General features: G+C 40.5%; 1 protein-coding gene across 1 annotated transcript in view; it reads right to left on the reverse strand.

Annotated features, from left to right (window-relative positions):
- Positions 1-25,711, reverse strand: part of ITGB5 (integrin subunit beta 5) — an 81,589-nt gene that overhangs the window by 41,644 nt on the left and 14,234 nt on the right. Inside the window, exons 2-6 of the mRNA XM_060687917.2 lie at positions 24,451-24,536; positions 18,514-18,718; positions 11,640-11,889; positions 5,553-5,721; positions 1,886-2,047 (exon numbers count right to left, since the gene is read on the reverse strand). Coding sequence (XP_060543900.2) covers positions 1,886-2,047; positions 5,553-5,721; positions 11,640-11,889; positions 18,514-18,718; positions 24,451-24,536 — 872 coding nt within the window. The remainder of the gene's footprint in view (positions 1-1,885; positions 2,048-5,552; positions 5,722-11,639; positions 11,890-18,513; positions 18,719-24,450; positions 24,537-25,711) is intronic.

A 25,711-nucleotide genomic window follows, 5' to 3' on the forward strand; every position in this document is an offset into this window, starting at 1 on the left:
TCCATCATCACCTGTGAAATTATGGGACTTCATAGGACTGTTGGAATAGGTTACAAATATACTTCTATTTATCACCTGTCAAAGTAGATAGGATATCGTAATTTGTGCTTACAATATTGGGCCAGTCACTCCCTTTCAGCCTAACTCACCTCAAGAGGTTGTTGTGGAGAAAATAGGAGGAAGAAGAAGCATTAGGTATGTTCCCCACCTTGAGTTGTTTATAAAAAATAATAGTAATAAACCATGGAAATGAATGAATGAATGAATGAATGAATGAACGAACAAACTGCAACATGCAAGAGTTTGGCTGGAATATTTGGGAACAGACATTCCAAGTATTGTGGTGCTAAATGAGGAAAGAGTTTATATATTACAGTAACACCATACTTTGAATTGCATTTGGCAATGAACAATGACATGATAATCACTGTTCTTGATAATCTAGTCTTGCTGCCTAATTTTTTATTAACAAAAATTCCCAAGCTGAATTTTCTTCTAAAAGCAGATTTACATAGAATTGCAGGAATGTTAGCAGAATCTATAAAACATGGTATTTGGGCATAGACCATTAAAGCTAGGCCATCTTTATTCAGATGGGGACATATAAACCCAAGTTGGTAGAAGGTGTTCCACATTGTGGAGGACAAAAGCATTTCAGTGTACATAAGAATATAGCTCTTTAGGGAGAGATCAACCGCTAAATAACTATAATTCACTACATGCTGACGTTTCCCTAACAATTTTTCAGAAAAGTTTATCCCTACCTTTCTTCGGAAAGCAAACTGATGTTCTCCTAAGCCTGGACTGCCATACATTTTGGGCACCAGCTTTTCATTGCATTTCCAGGCTAGTATATTAATTACAGCAATGGTCAACCAAGATGTATATTTGTTTTGTTTACTTGGGAAACAAAGGATGGTTCTGTTCAAGCGCTCCGGGCGGCTGTCATAAGACAACCAGTCAGAAAAGCTTTTCAGCAGGGAAGGAGGGGCACATTACAGGCTCATTAAAGGGCCAAAAAATAAGTTTGAGTTGGCATTTTGCTTGGCCTATAGAAAGAAGGCCACGGTTATGGAAAACAAAGCAGTGTTTCATTCGGAAAGCTGAAGCACTCTCTGTTGATGTTTCATCGGGAGCTATTTGTCCTTTGATATTATTATTACTAATTTGTCAATGAGAATATTTATATCATCATCAGGATTTGAGATAACTGAGGCTGATATAAGGTAATGCATAATTAAACCGTGTTAATTTAGAAATCAAAATCCCTCTCAGTCAAGCTTGATTTTGGGTAACTAGCCAGATTTACCCACACTGCTGGCTGGGGAATTCTGGGAATTCAAGTCCACACATCCTAATATTGCTGAGACTGAGAAACATTGGTCTAATTATAACCATGGATCTCCTAGTAGTCTTTCATCCAAGCACTGAGCGGCCTTAACTTCACTTAGCTTTTCTGAGATCAGTCAAGATTAGAAATGTGATTTTGCATCTAAAGCAGGCATATTAATTTGCATTAATCATAAAATAATAAGCATTGTTCAGAGTATCATAATATCCTTTCCAACACTGGGGGGAAAAATAGTATTGTAGGAAATACAGGAATCCAGCGTGCACCATGCATTTCTATTATGTCCATAAGGACTGAAGAGTTTTTGTGAAATTCAGATATTTAAAATAGCAATCCAAGACAATTTTCTTACCCATTTTTTTTAAAAAACAGCACTACATTTTAGAGAGTATAACTAGGTAGACGGAAACATATTTTGGGTCTTGAATATGTGTCCAAGCTCAGCAATGGACAAATGCATACAGAAGTAAACCGCAATTCTGAAACATCTTAGTAAAAGGGGAAAAGAAAGAATATCCAGCTGTGCATTCTCACCAGCTGATTGGATGCTGTGTATTCGTTGGCCTCATTCAAGTGACACAGCCCATCATGTGGTTGCACCAAACCACCCAGCTTTCCATCCAGTGCGATGTGTGGGACATCGTCAGTAGTGAAGACTAGCAAGTGCGAAGCCTCCTTCCGCCACCCAATCTCTTTCTGCATGAAAGTCAAGGTAAGAAATAGAAGTTCTGTCACACTCTTTAAAAACCTGGGCAGAAAAGGGAATGTAACTAGAGAACCCCCTCCTCCTCCACAGCGAGATCAAATAGATTATATATTGAAGTCTTTAAATTGTGCAATGAGAAAATCTGCACTGAAATAAAAAGGGATAGTACCAAACAAGTACCGTATTTTTCGGACTATAAGACACACTGGAGTATAAGATGCACCAGGATTTCGAAGAAGAAAACAAGAAAAAAAAAAGTTTTTGCCCTCCCCAGCCATCAGGAGCACTCTGCAGGCCTCCCAAACCCTCTGTGCATCCTGTTTTTGTGAAAAACAGGCCCATTTTTCACAAAAATGGGACGTGCAGAGGGTTTGGGAGGCCTGCAGAGTGCTCCTGTGGGCTGGGGAGGGCAAAAACGCAATGTGTTTTTGGCCTCCCAAACCCCTCACATGTTGCGTTTTTGCCCTCCCCAACCCCCAGGAGCATTCTGCAAGCCTCCCAACCCCTCTGCACATCCTGTTTTTGTGAAAACTAGGCCTGTTTTTGGCAAAAATGGGACATGCGGGGCGGGGTTTTGGGAGGCCAAAAATGGCTGTATTCGGTGTATAAGATGCACCAACATTTCCACCCTCTTTTGGGGGGGGAGAGTGCATCTTATACTCCAAAAAGTATGGTAAATTCAAAAGTATGGTAATTTTGAAACATTTTTGAAAGGACCAATAGCTCAATCTAATGGTGCCCAGCATAGCATTGCTACAAAAGAGGTCGATTATATTTCAACAGTTCAATTCAGTGAAATCGTGAAATCTTTTTCTCTTACACCACGGTCTCCCAATTTAGCAACTTTAAGACTTGTGGACTTCAACTCCCAGAATACCCCAGCCAAAATGAGGAATTCTGAGAGTTGAAGTCCACAAGTCCTAAAGCTGCCAAGTTTGGAAACCCCTGTCTTAGACATGATCAGAGCAGCATGCCCAATGCCTGCACAGTGGGAATAATCCATGGTGGGATTTTTATCCTGTATTAGTAGAGCCCAGCATTTTTTTTAAACAGCCAAATGTCTCTTCTAAATAAACTACAGAATGTTCATCAAACAAAATGCCACAATGGATGTGAGACTGACAGAAAAAAAGTGAAACATGGTGTGCAAGAATTAGCCAACAGTATTGTGTTAACCCAGGATAGAGAATAATGTCTCTCCAAATGTTGTTAAGCTACACCTCTCAGCACTTCAGCTAAGATGGGGAGAAATAAAGAAGGCTGGGAACTGTAGTTCAGCAACAATCGGTGAACCAAGGTTCCTACTCTGGAATAGAACAAAACAGTCTGGGATAACTATTGGCCAGCATTTTTAAAGAGGGCTGTTGTTTCAGAGCCAAAATGTTTATTTTGAAGTTAATATGGGCTGAACATACGGGAAATAAATGCTCAGCCTATATTTTCATTGGCCACTCGCAGACTGAAACCGCAGTAGATGTTAAACTATTACTGATCCCACCCAGCTCTGGAACAAAAACTGAGTATTTTATATCTATACTTGGCAATTTTCTGGAGAGCGATAAAATATGAAGAGAATATCAAAAAGAGGCATGAAAAATATTATTAGTAGAAAGTGCGAAAACACAGTTTAGTCTTTAGTTTCTCCTAAAAAAATCATTTCCAAAAAAGTGATAGATATATTATCATTTGATTTCACAAGCAGCAGTTTAAATCCTAACGGTCATTTTGCCAGCCAAGGAATCTCTGCCGAGCCAGCTAACAAGAGACAACTGTTCCTGAGCATTTCAGAAGCAGACTCTGTTTTTGTCAGTGCAGAAGTTTAAAAAAAAAAAAAACATGAAGGGAGAGCAGGCAGTAGAAACAAAAGCACAGTCAAAGACACCCAACAGGTCCTTCACAATTAAGTCCCATTGCTACATAGCTCAGCAAAATGCAAAGGCAAAAAGAATGCCCATTTTATCAAAACCTTTGTGCAAAACGCAACCACTGTTTGAAGAAAGAGGCACGAAGAATAACTGGTACCCGGTGCATTTTGCTTTTCTTTCACTTATTCATTTGATTGATGAGCTGTGGTGTTGCAGTGGTTAGAGTGCAGTACTGCAGGTACTTCTGCTGACTGCCGGCTGCCTGCAATTTGGCAGTTCAAATCTCACCAGGCTCAGGTTGACTCCGCTTTCCATCCTTCTGAGGTGGGTAAAATGAGGACCCAGATTGTTGTTGGGAGCAATATGCTGACTCTGTAAACCGCTTAGAGAGGGCTGGAAAGCACTGTGAAGCAGTATATAAGTCTAAGTGCTATTGCTAATGCTATTGCTATTGATTGATGTAGCTGCGCAACTCACATAAGTGCCTCTAGGCAGCATACAATGGAATAGATAAAAAGAATATAATTCATAATCTTAATCTATATATATAGAAAGGATCTATGTATGTATATATATATATATATACGATCCAGCATAACTCTGGAATGGCTCAAGCAATTTCAACCAGACTTGGTACACAGATGATTTCCTCTCTGGAAACAAATACTGTGGGGGTAACATACCTCTGGTGTGTGTGTGTGTGTGTGTGTGTGTGTGTGTGTGTGTGTGTGTGTTCCAGCATAACTCTGGAACAGTTCAAGCAATTTCAACCAAATTTGGGACACAGTTGACTTACTCTCTGGAAAAAAATACTGTGGGGGTAACATACCCCTAACACCCCTCAGGGTGTGGGTGTGTGCATGTGCCTGTATGTGTGTGTTCCAGCATAACTCTGGAATGCCTCGAGCAATTTCAACCAAACTTGGTACACAGATGACTTACTCTCTGGAAAAAAATACCCCATGGGAGTCATGCACACAGGCGCAGGAGGTGGGGGGGATTAGGATGAAAACATACCTGGGCAGCGCTGGGTCATCAGCTAGTATGAGATAAAAAATAAAAATGTAGGAGCAGAGCTTCATAAATGACAAAGCTAAGACATGGTTTGTATCACACTCCTAGCGCCCCAAGCCCCAAACCAAATTTTTAGGGCTTTACTAAAGGCCAGTATGGTTGGATCCACCCTAATCTCAGATAGAATTATCTTCCATAGGGTGGGTGCCATGGCAGAAAAATTCCTTCTTTCAGGCCCTGCCAGAATATTATTCAGGCCCTGAATAATGCTGCCATTATTCCTTAGCTGGCAGCACTTGGAGCATGTCCCTCCTGCAAGATGGGATGGGTAAAAACAATTGTATTTCAAATACAGAGGGATATTAAGAAGGGAAACCAGCAATACAGAGGAAAAAAGATGTTTCCTCATACTGTACAACTAAAATGACATGGAAAAGCAACCTAGTGCATCTGTTCCTTAGTAAGATGTACTTACAGTATAATAAGAATTCTTGCACCAATTTCTAAAACAAAACCATGTCCATGTATCATTTTCCATTGTTAATAGTGCTGGCAATCAGCATGCCATGCAAAATTGCTTTCAATTATTATTCCCACAGAGGCCCAAATTACTTACTTCGCACACAGCAGCTTGCAAGATTGCATCTAAGCCACCCTCCGGAGCATCTCTGTTGCGGGAAACTTTCTGTTTCTGAACTTCTTCATTAAATCTATCTATTTCATCCGTGAGGGATAAAAGATGGCGGAACCCAAAGGATGGGACACAATTTGGGAACAACTTATATCTAAAAAAGAAAGAAAGAATATACATTGTTTTCGATATTAGTACAAAAACATCATAACATCTCATACATCCCTCATCAAAGCTGCTGAAAAACAGAAATGTAGATATATCTTACTCTTTTAAAAACTAACAGATTCTGACTCATGGGGAACAGAATCTTTTTAAAGAATTGTTCAACATTATGGATGGATGAGGACCGGTACATGAGGAAGTTTCTAAAGATGAAATAACCCATGAAAATAGAACACTGAAATGACACAATATTCTCCAAAACTGAAAAACAATCAGACAGAGCTAGCAACATGTAGAAAAGAAAGAAAATTTAACACCATTTCATGGCTAGACTGGTTACCCATTCCTACCAAAATAGTAATTTTACAAAAGAAAAGTTTCTCTATTTTGTTAATCTCAACCTCCTGCAGCTTTTTGGAAAAGTCTAGTTTAGCTAGAGGCAGCTGCAGAGAATGAGAACACTGTCCTTTATTTTTAAAAGAACCACACTTTTCTTCATCAGAGGATGGAGCTGTGGTCATTTGATTGTGAATGTTCCCAAACCTCCTGCCTCACTTGTGGATATAGATGGATTCTGACAGAGTTGAGGGATGAAATATCTCAGATTCTCCAAGCTGGCGAGGGAACTATATTAACAACAACAACAACAATAATACGCAATTATGGATGAAACATGTAACAGCGATACCCATTGTCATCGGGGCATTTGGTACCATGTCCAAGAATTTTATAAAATACATCAACAAATTGCAGCTTCCTGCAATAACACCAACGGAACTGCAAAAAACTGCGCTACTCGGAATGTCGTACATCTTAAGAAGGTACTTGGTTGATACCTAGGATGCTGGCAGCAACTTGTATCAACCATTAACACTAGTCAATGGTATTTGTGATGCATTTTTAAATGTTCAGTTGACTGAGTTTCATGTTTAATGAATAAAGCATATAATAGACATTAAAAACTTAGCTTAGGAATTTAACAGCTTCTAATGCTATATGAGGAATCGTGTGATAGACAATTGAATTAAATAATTACTTGGGACAGAAACTTCAACCTAAATAGGAGATTAATGCACCATTTCAGTGAATGAACTTGTCTTTTGTAATCTTATATAAACTACTGTCCCCAGCCTCTACATGAATGCAATATACCCAATGAAAATAGCTTGGTTTTTGTGTATGCTCATAATGTATCTTGCTAACAAGATTCCAACTTTCCTTATATTGTGTAAAGCTCCCATTGCGATCTGTATGTGAATAAATACTTTGTTTGTAAAGAAATAAATAAAAATTAAAACAAAAAACAAAAACAAGGTTCAGGATCATTAGCTGGATCATTACAGTAAGCAATGTTTGAGTCGTCACCCTTTTACATAAAGCTTTACAATTTGAAAAATGCTGCGGTTTACTAATAGTAATTTCAGTGAACTTAGTTCTCCATTTGAAAAGCAAAATGGAAAAATAATGATGGTTAAAAAAAAATTGTCGTGCATCATCAGTTTTACACCGTAAAAAAATATTTTGCATTAATCTTCCTTTCTCTTACAAGTAGGCACAGGAGTTCTCAGATGTTCCACAAGACTGTAATTCTGAATCTTAGCACAGAATCTGCATAAGAAAAGCTGGCAACTCTAAGCAATACAAAACCTGTTTGAGTGCTGTGCTAATAATATAATATGAAGGTGCTGATTCAGCCAGTTAAGCAAGATTCCACCATAAGGAAATAGTGACTTGCTCTTCAAAGCATGCCAGAAGCCAGTCCACACCCATTCAAGCATACACAAAACTGTTACGGGATAAACATCAGAGTCACAGTCTTTTAAAACATTGCTTGAGTATGCATCCTAAGAGATGCCACAAAATATTGAATCTTTTCTTCCTCTTAGTCTAACCCAGGGGTGTCAAACTCGATTTCTTGAGGGTTGTTTTTGACCTCGGGGTGTGTGTGGCCAGGGTGGGCATGGCCAGCTTGACGTCTCTCGTGTTGGGGGCTCCTGTGGTGGCCAAGTGCTAAGGCAGGACTTCCCTCAGACCCTCCCTTACTCTAATTATAATCTCCTTCCTTCCCTCCCTCCCTCCCTTCTTTTTCCTTCCCTCTTCATTCTCCTTTCTTTTTCCTTCCCCTCTTTCCTTCCTTGCTCTCTTCCCATCTTCCCTTCTTTTTCTTTGTCTTTCCTCTTTTCCTTTCTCCTTTCCTGTCCCTTCTTGCAAACTCAAATGCAAAAGGGGAAACATTTCTCCTTTTGTTTTGTTTTTAGTTTGTTTTGGTCCACATGCGGCTCCCCTGAGCTCTGTTTTCGCTGGCAGAGGGTTGCAGGAGGCAGAGGCACAGCGGGCCGATCCTTTGCTGTTTCCAGGGTGGCCCCGCGGGCCAGATCTAAGCATACTGTGGCCCAGATCCAGGCTGCGGGCCTTGAGTTTGATACCCCCTGGTCTAACCCAAGACATTTAAATCTCCAGATAAAGCAAGAAATGTTTCTTTGCGCCTATCAAAACAGAGGTAGAAAGTGATACATAAAACTATGGGAGGCATTTCAGAACAAGAGACAGAACACTTCCCAGGCAACAAAATACAAGAACAAGGAGGAATAATTTTCTCCTGTTTCACAACGCTCAATATCTGCTACTTAAGGCAAGGGTCATCCACTGGTAGGGCCAGTCATGCCTTGAATTATGACAGAGGGCCTCAGTCAAAACACTAGGATTAATTGTGATCTCCTACAAACTGCTAAGTGTGCTATTGTTACTGAAGTAGTTTCACCAAAACACGATGTTCAAAGAAATATTTTGCGTGTTGTTTTGATGAATTCATGGCTTTCTGGCTTTTTTTTTTAAAGAGCTGGCTAGCCACTGTAGAACCAGAAACAGATAAGTCTTGGTCTGATCCCAGGTTGGCTCTTCTTGAACTCTCAATTTGCAAACTAAACTATTCCAGAAGGAAGTTTTAAATTTAACTTGGCCAAATGAAAATCTGATTTTTGTAGAAGCCTAAGAAGGAAGATCTTGGAGTGTCTCAGACAGAAAAGTTCTGCTGCTCTGGTGTATCTTCAAATAATTGCATTACATCATAGTAATAGAAGCATTGTTCTAATTAGAACTGGCTCAACTTTGTTTAGGAATTTACTTCCATGTAAACTGGTTTCTAATATGTAAGACCTCTTACATATACCTCTTACACATAAGTCCACACATCTCCAAGTTGCCAAGGATGAGAAACATTGTCATAAGAGAAGGTTAGAATCTGGGAGGCACATAATTTCTATTTATTATTTTGATGTTGTCAATTCTGATTGTTTAATGGATGGGATTGTTATTTGACTTTTTGTTTTATGAGGGTCTTGATTGTTAGCTGCCCAAAGCCTTTGAGAATGAAATACAAAGGAAATAAGCAAATAAATAAATGTTAAAATGCAAAGGTTTGTTATTTTTAATCTCAGAGCAGATCATCTTAGAAATCTCTTTCAGCCCCTAAAATTTTATGATGTTCTCCTACTGTTTCGGAATTTATTTCAGATTTGACAGAAGATTCCTTAAGAGCGAGGAAAACAAACAGGCATATTGTATTGCTCTTCAACGATATGAGTCGAAGAAATGATAGAATCTGATTTCCTCTATAGCTGTGCGCATCAGCGTTCAAAGAGGATGAGCAGTACTTAATAACTACTGATTTGAGTGACACAAAGCAACCTTCCATGCAAAAAGCTTCATATCTAGAGCCAAGTATTCATTTGTTGCCCATTTAATTTCAGCAATGAGGCAGTGTCCCTTATGCCCAATCTTATTTAAAAGTGGATAAAACCTCTTTGTTATAAATAGCAAGAGTCCCTGGCAAGTGAATGCTTCAAAAATGCAGCAGAACCGATCCATGGGCCTACAACTAGGGTTGAAGTTTTAAATATGCTTTCTTAAATCTAAATCCTTTTAAATATACTAAGCTTACATCGCAGGACTGAGAAATTATTTTCTTAACTGCCTACAGATCCTGAAAGGAGCTATTTCTTGCTGATGGTATAAGAATCTTTAAAGAGAGATATAATGAATCTTTAAAGAGAGAGAGAGAGAGAATTTTAAAGCTTACATTAAAAAGACATACAGACATCTTAGTGAACCCATTTCTCAGTTTAAGTTGATGAGTTCAGGGTTATTTGCCTTTTTCCTCTCAAATATTACCTTCTTCAGAACCAACATTGCTGTAGAAATCCAGTTTTGGATGTGGAGTAGATAAATGATAGGTTTGCAAAATAAATGAATAGACATTAAGCAATTAACAGCAAAAGTAAAGTACTGTGGACATATCTATAATTTAATTTAATTTAATTTAATTAATCATATTTCTATGCCGCCCAACTCCCAAGGGACTTGGGAGGTACACTTCCACCTACGGGTGTGGCCAACATCTGTAAATCTTCATCAAAGACAATAATGGGGTACATAAGGTACTGGTAGAGACATGAGGCATAATTCTGTTATGCAAAAGCAAGATAAGTGACAGCAGCGTGAAGGATGTGACCAATTTTGAATATCCTTTTTTTTTTTTTTTTGATTTATATGCTGCCCTTCTCCGGAGACTCAGGGCAGCTTACAAGCATTAAGCAATAGCCTTCATACTTCTGTACATATCACTATATCCTTATAGTAATTTCCCTTTAATATCAACAGCTTTGCCTGCTGTCCCACTAATATTAGAATATTCACAGATCAAAGGACCTAGGAGATGTGTTACACAGTCTTCAACTTACATCCACAATTGAGTCCAAAATTTCCACTGCTAAGCAAGACAGTTGTTCAGTAAGTTTTGCCCCATTTTATGACCTTTCATGTTACATTTGTTGAGTGAAGCACTGCAGTTGTTAAGTTAGTAACACAGTTAAGTGAATCTGGCTTCTCCATTGACTTTGCATGTCAGAGAGTTGCAAAATGTGATCACATGACCCCAGGATACTACAAGTGTCATAAATACATGCCAGTTGCCAAGTGGCTGAATTTTGATCATGTGACCATAGGGATGTTGCAATAGTCAAACATGTGAAAAACAGTCATAAGTCACTTTTTTCAGTGCTGTTGTAACTTTGAATGGTCACTAAATGAATGGTTGTAAATCAAGTATCTGTATTTTTTAAAAAAAAACCTACAAGATTTCAAAAAAAGATTTGTTCCATAATTAGAAATCAATACATATAGAAATTAAGACTCATACAGAATCTATTCATACAGAATTCATACAAAAATATAGATTGCTTTTTCCAGATTTCAAGCAAACGATCTCATTAGAAATATTTAACTGGCCAGGTTCCAAAGATCCATTCTTTCCTCCACAATTGATCTATATAAGAACACAGCAAAATAATATTTTTACTGTACTACCAAGGAGCCTTGGTAGTACAGTGGTTTAATGCACCCTGTTATTAACACAGCTGCCTGCAATTTCTGCAGGTTCGAATCTTACCAGGCTCAGGGTTGACTCAGCCTTCCATTCTTTCTAAGGTAGGTAAATTGAGGACCCAGTTTGTGGGGGCAATAAGCTGACTTTGTATAAATATACAAAAGGATGAAGGCTATTGCTTAACGCATTGTAAGCCGCCCTGAGTCTCCGGAGAAGGGCGGCATATAAATCAAAAAATTTTTTTTAAAAAAAGAACACTATGAAACTGATTTCTACTCCCCAACATTTATTTACATTACTGTAATTTTAAAAAGTGAGATCAGTCCAGGAAAGAAAAAAATATTAATGCCAGTATCAATATTCTGAACAGGAGAAAAAATTCCTAGAATTACCACAAATATTTATGTGTTATGCTTACTTGGAAATAATTTTGAAAACTAATGAACAAAATTGACCAGCTGTTGGTCAATGTAATACATATATTTGGCATTTCTTGTGTAAACAACCCCAAGGCTGTTGCTTACCCAGTGCAGGGGTTATTCTGGTATCTTGGGGCTGTGTAGGAGAAGGGAGAAATGTTCTTGTCTACAAAAGACCCAAAACCAAGCCGAAAATTGCTGGTGAGCTTTCCCATTTCTTCAGCCAGCTTAGTTCCCAAGTTCCGAATGGTGTCCAGATCATCCTTCATGGAGAGGGAGAGATCCATCAGATAGTACAGATCTACGGGATAATCCTCCACCTGTCGAACCTGCACGTGGAAAGAGGCTGGGTCACCTGTGGAGGCAGCAGATCATTGTCAAGTTAATAAGCAAAAAGGTTTTATTTTGGCCTCGGTTTGGCGCAGCCCCTAAAACAGTGATGGTGAAACTTTTTTCCCTCAGGTGCTGACAGCACGCACGCACGCACGCACGCATGCCAACACCCATGATGCAATGCTCCCCCCGCAGGCCTTCCCCCGCGCATCCATGCACGACCCTCCCGGCCCAGTTTTTGTGCTAGCAGGCCTCCCTGAAGCCTCCTGAAACCAAAATTGGGCTGCAGGGAGGCGCATCACACACCCCACGCCCCGTTTTTGGTCCCAGAAGGCTTCAGGGAGGCCTGCTAGCACCAAAACGGAAGGTACGGGGGCGCACTGCACCCCCTCATGCCCTGTATTTGTGCTAGAAGGCCTCCCTGAAGCCTCCTGGAACCAAAAATGGGGAATGGGGGGTGCCACACACCCCTCCCACCCCACCCATGCATGCATGCATGCACGTCTCCCGGCAGAGACCCGAAAATCAGCTGGCCAAGGGGAGGCACATGCACAGTGGAGCAGATCTAGGCATTGGCTCACGTACCCACAGAGATGGTGCCACCTGTGGTGCGTGTGCAATAGGTTCGCCATCACAGCCCTAAAACATCCTCTTAGCTTCCCCATCGCCAGAAATAGCCACAGTGACCTGGCTAAAATATGAACACTTCTGCACAAAGTTTCCTGTTGCAACACGGACACATGGGCAAAATCTAGACCGCATTCTTTTTTTATATGACTCGCATGTCAGTCATTCCTTCAGTTAAGGCTGCCAAAATCGCAGCTTTCAAATGGTGGGAAAGTGAGAATAAAGAATGAAAGCAGAAGGCATTCCTCAGGCATTTTTTTGCCGAAAACCTCTACAGCTGGGCTGTGGTAGACCTAGGCAGCAATTCTTATCTAAGTTCACACAGATTAAGGAAGCGGTGACAATCCTCTAGAATGCTGGCATGTTAAATGCAGCCAGTCTCCTACACATTTATATGCAGAGCACCAACCTCTGCGGGAAGAAGATGTGTTCACACAGAAGCCTCTACTCCTTTGCTATCACTGATTGGATGAAGATACACACAAAGGCCTCTTTCTGACAAATGTTCAAACTCTCTGTGTGGAGATGTAGGGCACAGATTATTTATTTTTTATTTTATTTATTTGTCAAGAACATATTAGGTAATATATATAAGTATAAGCATGAATTGAATACATAAAAGAGTCACAAATAGAGAAAACATTAGGACAGGGACGGTAACAGTGGTGGGTTGCCCCCGGTTCAGACCAGTTCGCAAGAACCGGTAGTAAAACTGGCGGGAAGCCCTGCCCACCGCCCCGGATGTTGTCATCAGTGATCTGCGCATGCACAGAAGCGTGATCCTGTTGCAAACCGGTAGTAAACCGGTAGTAAGTAGAACCCCTGGACGGTAGGCATGCTGGTGCTCTTATGCACACCCCTTAGACCTTTTAGGAATGGGGTGAGATCAACAGTAGACAGTCTTAGGTTAAAATTTTGGGGGTTTGGGGATGAAACCACAGAGTCAGGTAGTGTATTCCAGGCATTGACCACTGTTGCTGAAGTCATATTTTCTGCAATCAAGTTTGGAGCGGTTCACTTTAAGTTTGTATCTATTGTGTGCTTGTGTATTGTTGTGGTTGAAGCTGAAGTAGTCATTGAGAGGTAGGACATTGTAGCAGATAATTTTATGAGCTACGCTTAGGTCATACTGAAGACGGCGTAGTTCTAAGTTTTCTAGGCCCAGAATTTCAAGTTTGGTGGCATAAGGTATTTTGTTACAAGCAGAGGAGTGGAGGACTCCTCTTGTGAAATGTTTCTGGACACGTTCAATTTTATTAATGTCCGATATGCAGTGTGGGTTCCAGACAGATGAGTTGTATTAGAGAATTGGTCTAGCAAATGTTTTGTATGCTCTGGTTAGTAGTGTTATATTATATAAATACAATAGGGCTGCTCCAACTGATGTGTGTTATGGACCAGGAAGGCAAATAAAATAGAATAACAGAGTTGGAAGGGACCTTGGAGGTCTTCTAGTCCAACCCCCTGCTTAGGTAGGAAACCCTACACCACTTCAGACAAATGATTATCTAATTTCTTCTTAAAAACTTCCAGTGTTGGAGCATTTACAACTTCTGGAGGCAAGTTGTTCCACTGATTAATTGTTCTAACTGTCAGGAAAATAACTGAGGATATCTGAAGTTTGCTTTGCACTACCAGCCCAATGGCCTTGTCCAAAGGTTCAAACAGGGAGATGGGGAATTATATCAGCCTAACAATATGTATTCGTCCTGTTAAAGACCACAGTTGGCTCCACAAGTAAAACTTTAATGCAAAAATACAGCCTGGGATTTAAAACAGCAGACAACTCCCTAAGACATTAATTTGCTGCTGAATTGCAAATTTTAATATAATCAAATGGGGAAAAAATTGCAGAGACACTGACCACGAAACTTACTTTAAATCTGAATTAATATCCAGCCCTGATAATATTATCCCAGGATGCCATTGAAAGGCCAAGATTGCCCCTTGCCTTGCCCCAAAGAACACTATGAACTCCTCCTAAATCAAAAGCAGTTTCAAGGGCAAACAATTCACACCCACAGCCTAATTAGTCACCTATTCCTGGGGGAGAAAAAAATTCAGAATAGTAAGGAGGAAATCAACATCCTTACACTGCAATACATATTCTGCTGGCTTTGTAAAATATGACTTATATTAAGAGCTGTTTCTAAACAGGAACTTGGCCTGGAAACCTCAATTCCATCCTACTGCAGCTTGTATCATAAAGCCCAGGAATAAAGATGCAACAGTAAAAATAATTTTGTCTAAGTAACAGCTGCGCAACCCAAGCGTGTAGCTCTGAGATTATGGTGTTTAGAGTTGTAATCCTCCTTCTGTTCAGAAACCAGGACAAAGAGCTTTCATGTACTTGGGATGACATTTTTTTCCAGAATTTTCCATCTATAAATGGTTATGGAGTTTCAAGGCCTCCCCAGACAAAAACAAAATAAAGCAAACAAAACAGGAAAACCAATTCCATAACTATAAAGCCATCCCTGATAGCTCTAGCAGAACTGCTCTCTCCTTAAAAGTATGCAAAGCTTTTGTAAATAAGATTCAAAATGACAGAAATATTTCAGTTATACTGTGCACAGTTAAGACAACAGGATACGAAGTGTTTCTTCCATGCATACGTATTTCCAGTTAATTGTGACACTGGAAGGAAGGTGACGATGGGAAAGAAAGAGAAAAAGACCACAAAATGTTTAATTTTAAAATAATTGTTGAATTGTTAGTCTAAGGCCAACTAAGGCTCTACAGACAGGGTTTGAAAGAGAAGGAGGAAACAGAAGGAAAGGGACTAAATTAAAGATATGGGGGAAACATTCATGGAAGGAACAGACAAAGAAGGTCAAGAAAAAGAGGGAGAGAACAGCACAGAAGAAGGTTACAAGGTCAGGGAAAATGGGGGTTACTTTAGGCTTGAAGTGATGTTTCTTTATGAATGCCCTTAGTTTTCCCTACAACTGAAAACCAGTGCAAGGTTTGATCAAGGTTTCTCATTAGCACAACCAACAAATTAGGCAGGCACAGAACGTGAAGTGTTTCTGTACTGTAGCTATACTTACTCTAAATTCCACATTTAGTGACTTCTGCTTTCAAAGCTATTTTGATTTCGTTGGGTTCTCTGCTAGGAACATAATCCTCTAATTCTGCCCGTATAAGAATTTCACTTGCTGCCTAAAGATTCAGGAAGCAGAAATGATTGATGTGACAGGGAGTTCAGCTGAACAAAAAGCTGTTTTCTCCCATTCGGCACCCGTGAGTTTGTTCCCGTTGGACAATTATTTTGTCTTCGCAAATGTATTCCCCAGGAAAATCAGCATGCATCACGCAGAGGCTGATTCCGATTGTGTGAATTTACTGTGAATCAAATGTGAATCCCTATTAATAGAGAGCTATAAAATATGGCTTTAAATTTAGCTTGAATAATTTAGCCTTATTATGAACCCCTTTGTTGTCACATCCACTTTAGGAGCACCCTTATTCAGATGATAAATAGGGAAAAATAACTGATCATAACAACTTATAACTTTTGAAAATCATGTAACCATAACTTGGAAGTGTAGTTCTTGAATGTACAGATTTAGACAAGTGAGACTTAGAGGTGACAAAAACTAGTCACCTCTAATTTAACAGGTTTATTGACTAAATGGCTGTAAAAAAAAACACCTCAGCTCAAACCTTGGGGAAGTTATTGCTGTTCTGTGAGTTTCTGAGATTCAGTTTGGTATAAATGCATAAGCATGTTACGCACGAAACAAAATCACTCCAAGCAGTTTACAGCTACTTGACTTACGACCACAATTGAGCCCAGAATTTCTTGCCAAGCAAGACAGTTGTTAAGTGAGTTTTGCCGCATTTTACGACCTTTCTTGCCACAGTTGTTAAGTGAATCACTGCAGTTATTTAAATTAGAAACATGGCCGTTGAGTGAAGTTGGCAGTTGATTTTGCTTGTCAGAAGGTGATCCGATGAACCTGGGAACAGTGGTGGGTTGCCCCCAGTTGGCACTGGTTCTATAGAACCGGTAGTAAAACCGGCGGGAAACTCCACCCGCCGACCCCGACATCATCAAAATGCTTCTGCGCTTGCACAGAAGAGCGAGCACGCACACAAGCAAAGCAAGCACAGACGCGCAAACGAGTAGTAAAGGTAAGTATAACCCACCCCTGCCTGAGACACTGCAACCGTCATAAATACATGCCAGTTGCCAAGTGTCTGAATTTTGACCACAGGACCATGAAGATGTTGCAATAGTCTTAAGTGTGAAAAGCAGTCATAAATTACATTATTCAGTGCCATTGTAATTTTGAACAATCACTAAATGAATGGTTGCAAGTTGATGACTACCTTTATTTTTTTTTCCCCCATCTATTGCAAAGGTGGATAAAAGATGTCCTTCCAGATTTTGTGGAAAAGTAAGCTCCCCTTGACTCTGGAGAGCCAGAGTCTAGTAGTGAAGGCTGATGGGGGGGGGGGTGTTACAATCCAACAATATCTGGAGGCCTTCACGCTGTCCACCCTTGATAGAGTTGGAGCTGAAAGGGTTAAAACACTATCTTTATTAATAGTGCTATGAATAAATGCAGGAGAAATCACCATGAAAGATAAAAATTGCCTACCACTGCCCAGAAAGCTTTTTAAAGCCTGATATAAAATTATTGTATTGATGTGAAAATCCAAGGCATTTATACTTGTAGCGGGAAAGGGGGGAAAAACCTCAAAGGGCTTTGTGGGTTTATGCTAAGCTTGGTTTAACCCTGTTGATAGATACATAAGGAGGGGCATCGTATGAACTAGAAAAAATAACAAATGGCTCACCCCTTATGACATGCTTATTTGCAGAAAGAGAGGAACGCAAGGCAGAAAAAGATTCATTCTGCCTCTCGTTTGATTGAATTGTTCTACAACACAAGCATTCTGTACAAAACTGTTCAATGAATTCAAATTTTAATTTGACCTTTCGCTACATTATAAAGTGCTTTTGAGAAACTATGAAAATGAAAGGCCAAATATCAGTAGGCCAGTGCTGAAAAATCAACCAAGGTCTCTTTTCTGAAAATTAATTCCACAGTAAAATCTCCAACTTTTGTATTCTAATTTCCATCTTGGCAGGCAACTAATAACAGGGAGATCTCTAGTTTCTAGATCAGAACTTCAAGATTCATAATGGCAAAATAATCATAACACCTCTGTTGTTTGGAGCAGTACAGGAAAGGGGGAGATATTTCTCATGACTGGAGGGTGGGAATCCACAATTTCTGGAAGTGAGTGAGTTATGAACTGTAGGTTTCTTCAAATTTTGATCTCGCATATTCAAAGTTCAAAAAGCAAGTTTAAGAACACTGTAAAACAGTTTTCTCACCATAGTCTATTCATTTATTTAGTTATTTATTACAATGATTTGTCTACCAGTGGTCTGCCAGAAAATAAGCCAGGGGTGAGGAAATTTATCAAGACAACTCTATCTTTACAATGGCTTACAAAAAACTTAGCTTAGTTGGCCTAACTTGGATCGCATCTTTTTAGCTAGGCAAATATTATCAATTTACCATAATGGTTGGAAAGCCAGTACAGGTATTCGACTTATGACTGGTCATTTAGCAACCATTCAAAGTTATGATGGACCCTTGGGACTACTTACAACCCAGAGTTGAAGTTCTGATGGTCACATAGATACCCCCCCACATAGATCACATGACCAAACTTTGGGCATTCAGCAATATGGCTGTATTTACCGCCATTTTGCAGCATCTCATGGTTATGGGGCACCAAGTGGATCCTGAGTAAGAATCCTTCAGTGCAAGCTTCAGAATTAAAACACAAACTGTGCTTGCTGAATACCAGCACTAGACTATGTAAATAGAAGAAGAATGAGGAACACACACAAGGCAGAACTTGCTCCCTTAATGCCAAACTGTCCAAAATTCTTCCCCCGTGAAAAGAGTGGAGAACCTGGCCTTCCAGATGTTGCTGAACATTAACTCCTAGTCTAAAATAAACTAAAGGATGAGAAATACTCGGTAACACTCACCAGGCCGCAAATTCAGTGAGATCTTTTGAGGCATTATTTGGATCACATCAGGATTAGTCCCACTAGAGCTCTTACTGCTTAGTGGAAGGTTTTTTACTATATTAACACTGCTTTTTGTACTCTCAAAATGCCCTGCACAACCATTGGCGATGAGATTCTCAATGAAGTCACACCTTGAAGTGATGGATTTTTTGTTGCCAAATTCCTGTAAGAGAAGAGAAGAATGGAGAAAACATACATCAGTTTGCCCAAGGACTATCCTAATGCAAAGCAGAGTTAGCAAAGAAGTAGTTTCTTTCTTGCATATTTCAGTGTGATTGTTTTACAAAGGGATCATCTCAGGAAACTTTTCAACATATTCCCTGTTTACAAAAGTAAAGTCTAAATTTACTTTTGTTTGTTTTCTTGAGAAGTCACAAAATGTGGAATTTAATATATGTTCCAATAACTGAGCTAATGCTTAAGACTATGAGCTTCGACACCTGCTCTATAGATCCATGTCCCTTAGCTAAAGCTGCTCATATAAGTGGATTCTAGACCTAGTGGTGAATTTCTCCTTGTTTTAGGGGGTTATTCGTCTGTTCCTTAAGGAAGCGTTGGTTCGCCCTCTTATTAAAAAAACATTGATGGATCCCACAATACTGGACAATTTTCACCCACTATGTAGAACGCTTTTTTTTAAAAAAAAAAATAGTTTTTAATGATGTGTTTTCATTGTGGACTACCCAGAGTCATATTCTGTGAAATGGGTAGCTACATAAATGTACTATGTACATGTATAGCGATAGCATTTAGACTTATATAATACCCCATGGTTCTTTACGGGGTAGTTTAGAACAGGGGGTCATCAACCTTTCGGACCTCAGGGACTACTAAATTCATAATTTTAAATCCTGCGGACCACTAATATGATCTGCCTAATGACCAGATGGGTGGGCGTGGCTAGGTGGGCATGTGACTGGGTGGGCATGGTCAATTCAATGTCACTCATGTCGAGGGGCACCTCGAGGGCCTCTACTCACCCTTCCCCTGCCAGCCACTCCTCACTTCCCCACCTAGGCTCCTTAGGGCCCCAACAGGAAGCAGTTGGAGCTAAGCAGCCACCACAAGAAAGAGTTGGCAAAACAGTTCAGTTCAAATTGGATCTGACCGAGAAGGAGGCTCAGCAGAAGCATCTCACTGAGGACTAGGAGCATAGGCTTTCCAATCAGAGGGAAGACCTGCGGGAGTGCAAGGCCAGGTACCGGCACCTGGAGGCTCAGCGGGCTGAGATGGTCAGCCAGTTCCAGGCCATGATGCAGTCCCACTGGAACAAGGCCCTCAGACTCTTAGCCACCAGTGGCACTTCCTTCTAACCTTTGCCCAAAGCCCTGCACCAGGAGGCTGAAGCAGACCCCAAGTTGGAATTTCTGCCCCCCTCCGACCCATACAAAAAGACCCCCAAGGAGGAGACTCTCTGCAGCAACACAACGGTTCATTGCATGTATCTGGCCCAGGGGCCGTAGTTTGAGGACCACTGATTTAGTGCAATATAAAAAATGCAAATAATTTTTCTGCGGACCACCAAAATTTTCTCATGGACCACCAGAGGTCCACGGACCACCAGTTGGTGACCACTGTCCTAGATCAAGGGTGTCAAACTCGCTGCATCATGTTGCCGTCACATGAGGTTTTTCCCTTTCACAGAGCTGGGGTGGGTGTGGCCCGTGTGTGATGCATCTGGCCCGTGGGCCGCCAGTTTGACACCCCTGTCCTAGATTCATGGTTCATAGACAGCAGGTATAAGTTGTGACTGATGGTCACTATTGCTTAGTTCTGGCTGCTTATTGCTTTTTGTACTAACTGCATTTTGTTTAGCTATCTTATTTTGATTTATTGTCCTTGGGTATTGTTTTATGTTTTCTATACAATGCACTGCCTGGGATCATTTGAAGTCTGGTAGTCTAAAAATACAGATAGATAGGTAACTGAGTCATTCTGCAACATTTCTTCATGCAATGCCTTCTCTAGAGCCCAGCTCAGCCTTGAAAAAGTGCAAACTACTGTATGTTTTGATTAAGGATATATAAATCAGGCTGCCTGAAAATTTTCCATTGTAATTTCAACATATCTCTATTTTGCCAGCTTTGGAAAGGGTAGTTAAGGGAACCATCCACAGCAGTGGTGGGTTGCCCCCGGTTCGTACTGGTTCTATAGAACCAATAGTAAAACCAGTGGGAGGCTCCGCCCACTGACCCTGATGTCATCAAAACGCTTCTGCACATGCGCAGAAGCCTCTGCGTTTGCATAGAAGAATGCGTGCACGTGCACGCTTTGCTCACGGCCCCATTGCAAATCAGTAGTAAAGGTAAGTAGAACCCACCCCTGATCCACAGGTACAATTCCTCATCTTTATTTTCCTGTAGACCCTGGAGATACAGATTTGATAGAGTTTTGAAGGTCATTGCATGTCTCTTTTTGATTTTAAACTTTAAGAGGCTCAATAACAAAGCATTTTTAATTTTATTCATATCAGAAGAGGCAGAATATTTTGCAATCTGAAGAACCATGAAAGTACAATAGCTCTACCAAATTTAGCTAATCCATAATATGAGCTAGAAGTGTACACTGTCTATTGATTTTTCCATCTATCTATAAATTACAAAGAGAGACAGGGCACCCATCAGACACTGGGTACTCCTTTCCATCCCTTCCAGCAATAAAAAAAAAAAATTTAACACAATAAGCGCTGTTATAATCTCCACCCTTGAATTTTCTGATTTAGACTCATCATCTTTCTTATAATAAAAATAATCAGCTCTAAAATTACTTATTTACGTTAATCATTTTTCTTGGATTGTCATTCCTTTTTTCACATCTTAGCCTCAAGGGATACATATCCCAAAAGCATGTCAATGCCATATACCACATCTGTGTTTTCTCTGAAATCAGAAATATAAGGGAAGCTTTCATCTCTTAAAAAAAAAAGGCCTCCAGAATCAAGGATCTCAGATGAAGCATGTTTTTCATCAAAATACCTCTTAATTATTTCATGAAATACTGGTATAACCTGTTAGTGACTAAGCGTCATAAGCTCATTAGCCTTTGTTAGAACTGGTTTTTAAAAAGCAGTCATATCATCAGATCAAAATTATATTGGTATAATTCTATTGGTAACTGGTAAATTGGTAAAATCATATAAGAGAATTATATAAATATATGGGCAATTGTTCTTGAATGGGGAGGAACAGACTCCGACTCAACCCCTCCAAGACCAAGTGGCTGTGGTTGCCGGCGTCCCAATATAGCCAGCTGGTGCCATCGCTGGCTATTGGGGGCGAGTCATTGGCCCCCATGGAGAGGGCTCGTAACTTGGGCGTCCTCCTGGATGCACGGCTGTCTTTAGAAGAGCATATGACGGCCGTGGCCAGGGGTGCTTTTTATCAGGTTCGCCTGATCCGCCAGTTGCGCCCCTTTCTGGATCAGGACTCCTTATGCACGGTCACTCACGCCCTCGTTACTTCCCGCCTGGACTACTGTAATGCTCTCTACATGGGGCTCCCCTTGAGGAGTACCCGGAGGCTCCAACTGGTCCAGGATGCAGCCGTGCGGGTGATTATGGGGGCAACATGGCGCTCCCATGTAACACCTCTCCTGCGCGAGCTGCACTGGCTTCCGGTGGTCTTCTGGATGCGCTTCAAGGTATTGGTTCTCATCTTTAAAGCGCTCCATGGCTTAGGGCCTGGGTACCTAAGAGACACCCTCTGCCACTGACAACCTCCCACCGGCTAATACGCTCCCACAGAGAGGGTCTCCTCAGGGTGCCGTTGGTCAAGCAATGTCGACTGGCAACCCCCAGGGGGAGAGCCTTCTCTGTGGGGGCACCCGCCCTCTGGAATGAGCTACCCCCAGGGATACGATAGATTCCGGACCTCCGTACTTTCCGCCGGGCTCTGAAGACCTTCTTCTTTGAGCAAGCCGGGCTGGCTTAAAATTTTTAATTGTTTTATGGGTAAGGGGTTTTTAAATTGGGGAAGCCAAATGGATTTAATTATGTTTTAAACTATTTTAATTTTCATATTGTATGTATTTTAATCCTGGCTGTTCACCGCCCTGAGTCCCTCTGGGAGAAGGACAGTATAAAAATTTAATAAATTCAATTCAATTCAATTCAATAGCAATACCTAAAATTTCCTCTCTCATTTTCCTTTCTCCCCAAAAAGTGTCCCTTCTGAATTGTAGATTAAAGAGCGTAAAAATCTCTGCATGTGCTGTAGAGGTAGTCCTCAATTTATGGCCACATTTGAGCCCAAAATTTATGTTGCTACAGTAAGTGAGAAATTTGTTAAGTGAATTTTGCCCCATTTTCCAATTTTTCTTGCCACATTTGTTAAGTGAATCACTGTTGTTAAATTAGTCACACAGTTGTTAAGTGAATCTGGCTTCCCCATTGACTTTCCTTGAGAGAAGGTCACGAAAGGTGATTACATGACCTCAGGACACTGCAACTGTCATAAATGTGAATCAGTTGTCAAGCATCCAAACATAAATCACATGACCATGGGGATGTTGCAATGGTCATAAGTGTGAAAAATGGTCCTAAGTCACTTTTTTCAGTGCCATTGTAACTTCGGATGGTCACTAAATGAACTGTTGTAAATTGAGAACTACCTGTATCATTAAACACCTAGCTTTTGAAACATATTCAGAAAATCATAAGCATGCCAAAAGGAGATTAGACTATGAGTCTCTTACAACTTCATAAAGTCATATATATTCTGATGCCACCGTTTCAAATGAAACTTTTTGGAAAGCAGAGGAAATGAAAACCCATTACCCGGAAAGTTTTTCTCTCCTACAAATGAAAGGAAGATTAATTGATGCAGAATTCTGCCCCTGGGTTAGATATTTGCATTCAGCAAGTTGGGGAAATTGTATCCTAGAAACTTGGATGCTAGATGCAAATTTTAAAACTTTATTCCACAGAAATCCAAACTTCATGAGACATTTTTATGAATAAAAGTATATAATTTTGTGGGATACAGTATCTTAATTTTTCCCCTCCGTAATGAGGGCTTGAGTTAAAATGAGGTGAAGACATTTAGAATGTCTCCTAGAACTGTTCATAGCTAGTATAAGATAGTCAACTTTTCCAGCCTAGCTCAAAAGCCTTGTTATTATTGGCAGTGGCATCATTCAAAGAGGATGTTTAAAGGAAAAATTACTGTAGGCTTCAGGAATTATTTCATATAAAACAGCCCTTTAACCTCTAGTGAAGTTTGAAAAGTCTTCACAATTGATTTGACTATGCTTCACCATGAACTACTGATGATTGTCCCAAAAGAACAGCCACAACAATCTCTGTATAAACATTTGTGTTGGCAGGGCTATTCAAAACAGTTGCATTTTCGGTGCCAAAAAATAACATAAATTCATTTTAATATGACTGCATCCTCACCAATATTTTCTGCCTTTTAGATGTCCCCACACCAGTGGCACACTTGTCTTAAACATTAGCTGCTTACAAGGGGGCTCCAAGCCAAATGTTCGGAGCAAGCCAATCTTCTCCTAGGCTCTTGCTTTTGATTAAAAAAGCCCTGGAGATATCAACTCACTCTACATGCCCCTTAGTCTCCAATGTCTTGTTGTAAATCTAAAGCCACCGCATATGAGGAATGTTCTAGCAGTTATTATGGCAAGCGTTCAACTGTATTAAACATGTCATTAAGAACCAATTTCATAATGGGATGGTAGTTTTTGAGTTGCATAATAATCTTCTCCAAGCCAGAGCCAAAATAACTTTTAAAAAGACAGACATCTTAGCTTAAGGAACAAGATGTATCCACCCCATGGTGGATTTCACCCTCTTTAAGGGTGAAAACTTGGCAGGGAAAAATCTGAGGTTAGAAACACCCAGGATGCAATTTATTCTGTTAGGGAGAAAAAAGGGGAACGTACCTCTTTAAAGCACCACGCACACTTGGGATGAATGGGCAAGCATTCTTCACAGGAGGTAGCATTCCCGCTTGAACAAACACTGAGACCTTTAAAGAAAACAAAGAAAAGCTGAAAGAAAGCCCAAGAAAAAAATGGAAATGGTAAATGCTCCTGCTGCCCTAGAACAAAAGTAGCTTGTCTGTATCAACATCACGTAAAAAGCTTTGCTTCGCAAGGGAGAAGATAAATTAATCTTCTCCAAGGTTCAAGGTGGCTAATAACAGCAATAATAAGAAAAAATAAATAAAAGATATGTGAATGGAAACATTAAGTACACATTACAGATAGTGCTCGACTTACAACCACAATGGAGCCCAACATTTCTGTTGCTAAGTGAAACCTTTTTTAAGTGAGTTTTGCCCCATTTTGCAGCCTTTTATGCCACAGTTGTTAAGCAAAACACTGCAGTTGTCAGTTAAGCGTTAGTTAACAGGGTTGTGAACTGAATCTGGCTTCCCCATTGAGTTTGCTCATGAGAAGGTCGCAAAAGAGGGTCACATGACCCCAGGTCACAGCAATCGTTGTAAATATGAGTCAGTTGCCAAGTGTCTGAATTTTAATCATGTGACCATGGGAATGCTGCAACGGTCATAAGTGTGAAAAATGGTAATAAGTCACTTTTTTCAGTACCGTTGTAACTTCAGCCACTAAATAAACTGTGATAAGTCAAGGACTACCTGGATTTTACAAAATAAATAGCATACAATGGTCTTTTTTATCCTCCAAGAATCTACCTGAATAAAAATGCCTATAAAATAACACAGTGTTGTTTCTATGTTGTGAGCAATAACATTCTAGGTCAGTGATGGCTAATCTTTTTGCTGTTGTGTGCCAAAAGCGGGAGTGTAGGGGGCGGTCGTGCGCGTGTGTGCCCACGCCCATAATTCAATGCCCCCCACGCCATACGCCCCACATACATGTGCACGTGACCCCACCCACCCACTCCCCGTGCTTCCCCCGCTTTTGGCATATGATGGCAAAAAGGTTACCGGTGGGCCTGATACACCCATTTTTTCCCCTCCACAGGCTTTCTTGGAGCCTGGGGAGGGCGAAAATGACCTCCCTCACCCCCGAGGCCCTCTGGAGACCAGAAACGGCCAGTTTCCCAACTTTTGGTGGGCCCGGAAGACCCGAAAATCAGCTGGCCAGTGCGTGCATGCATGCTGGAGCTGAGCTAGGGCAACACTTGCGTGCCCACAGATATGGCTCCACGTGCCACCTC

This window comes from Pantherophis guttatus, chromosome 1 (assembly GCF_059756535.1).
Source record: "Pantherophis guttatus breed Tessera chromosome 1, ASM5975653v1, whole genome shotgun sequence".
NCBI lineage: Eukaryota > Metazoa > Chordata > Lepidosauria > Squamata > Colubridae > Pantherophis > Pantherophis guttatus.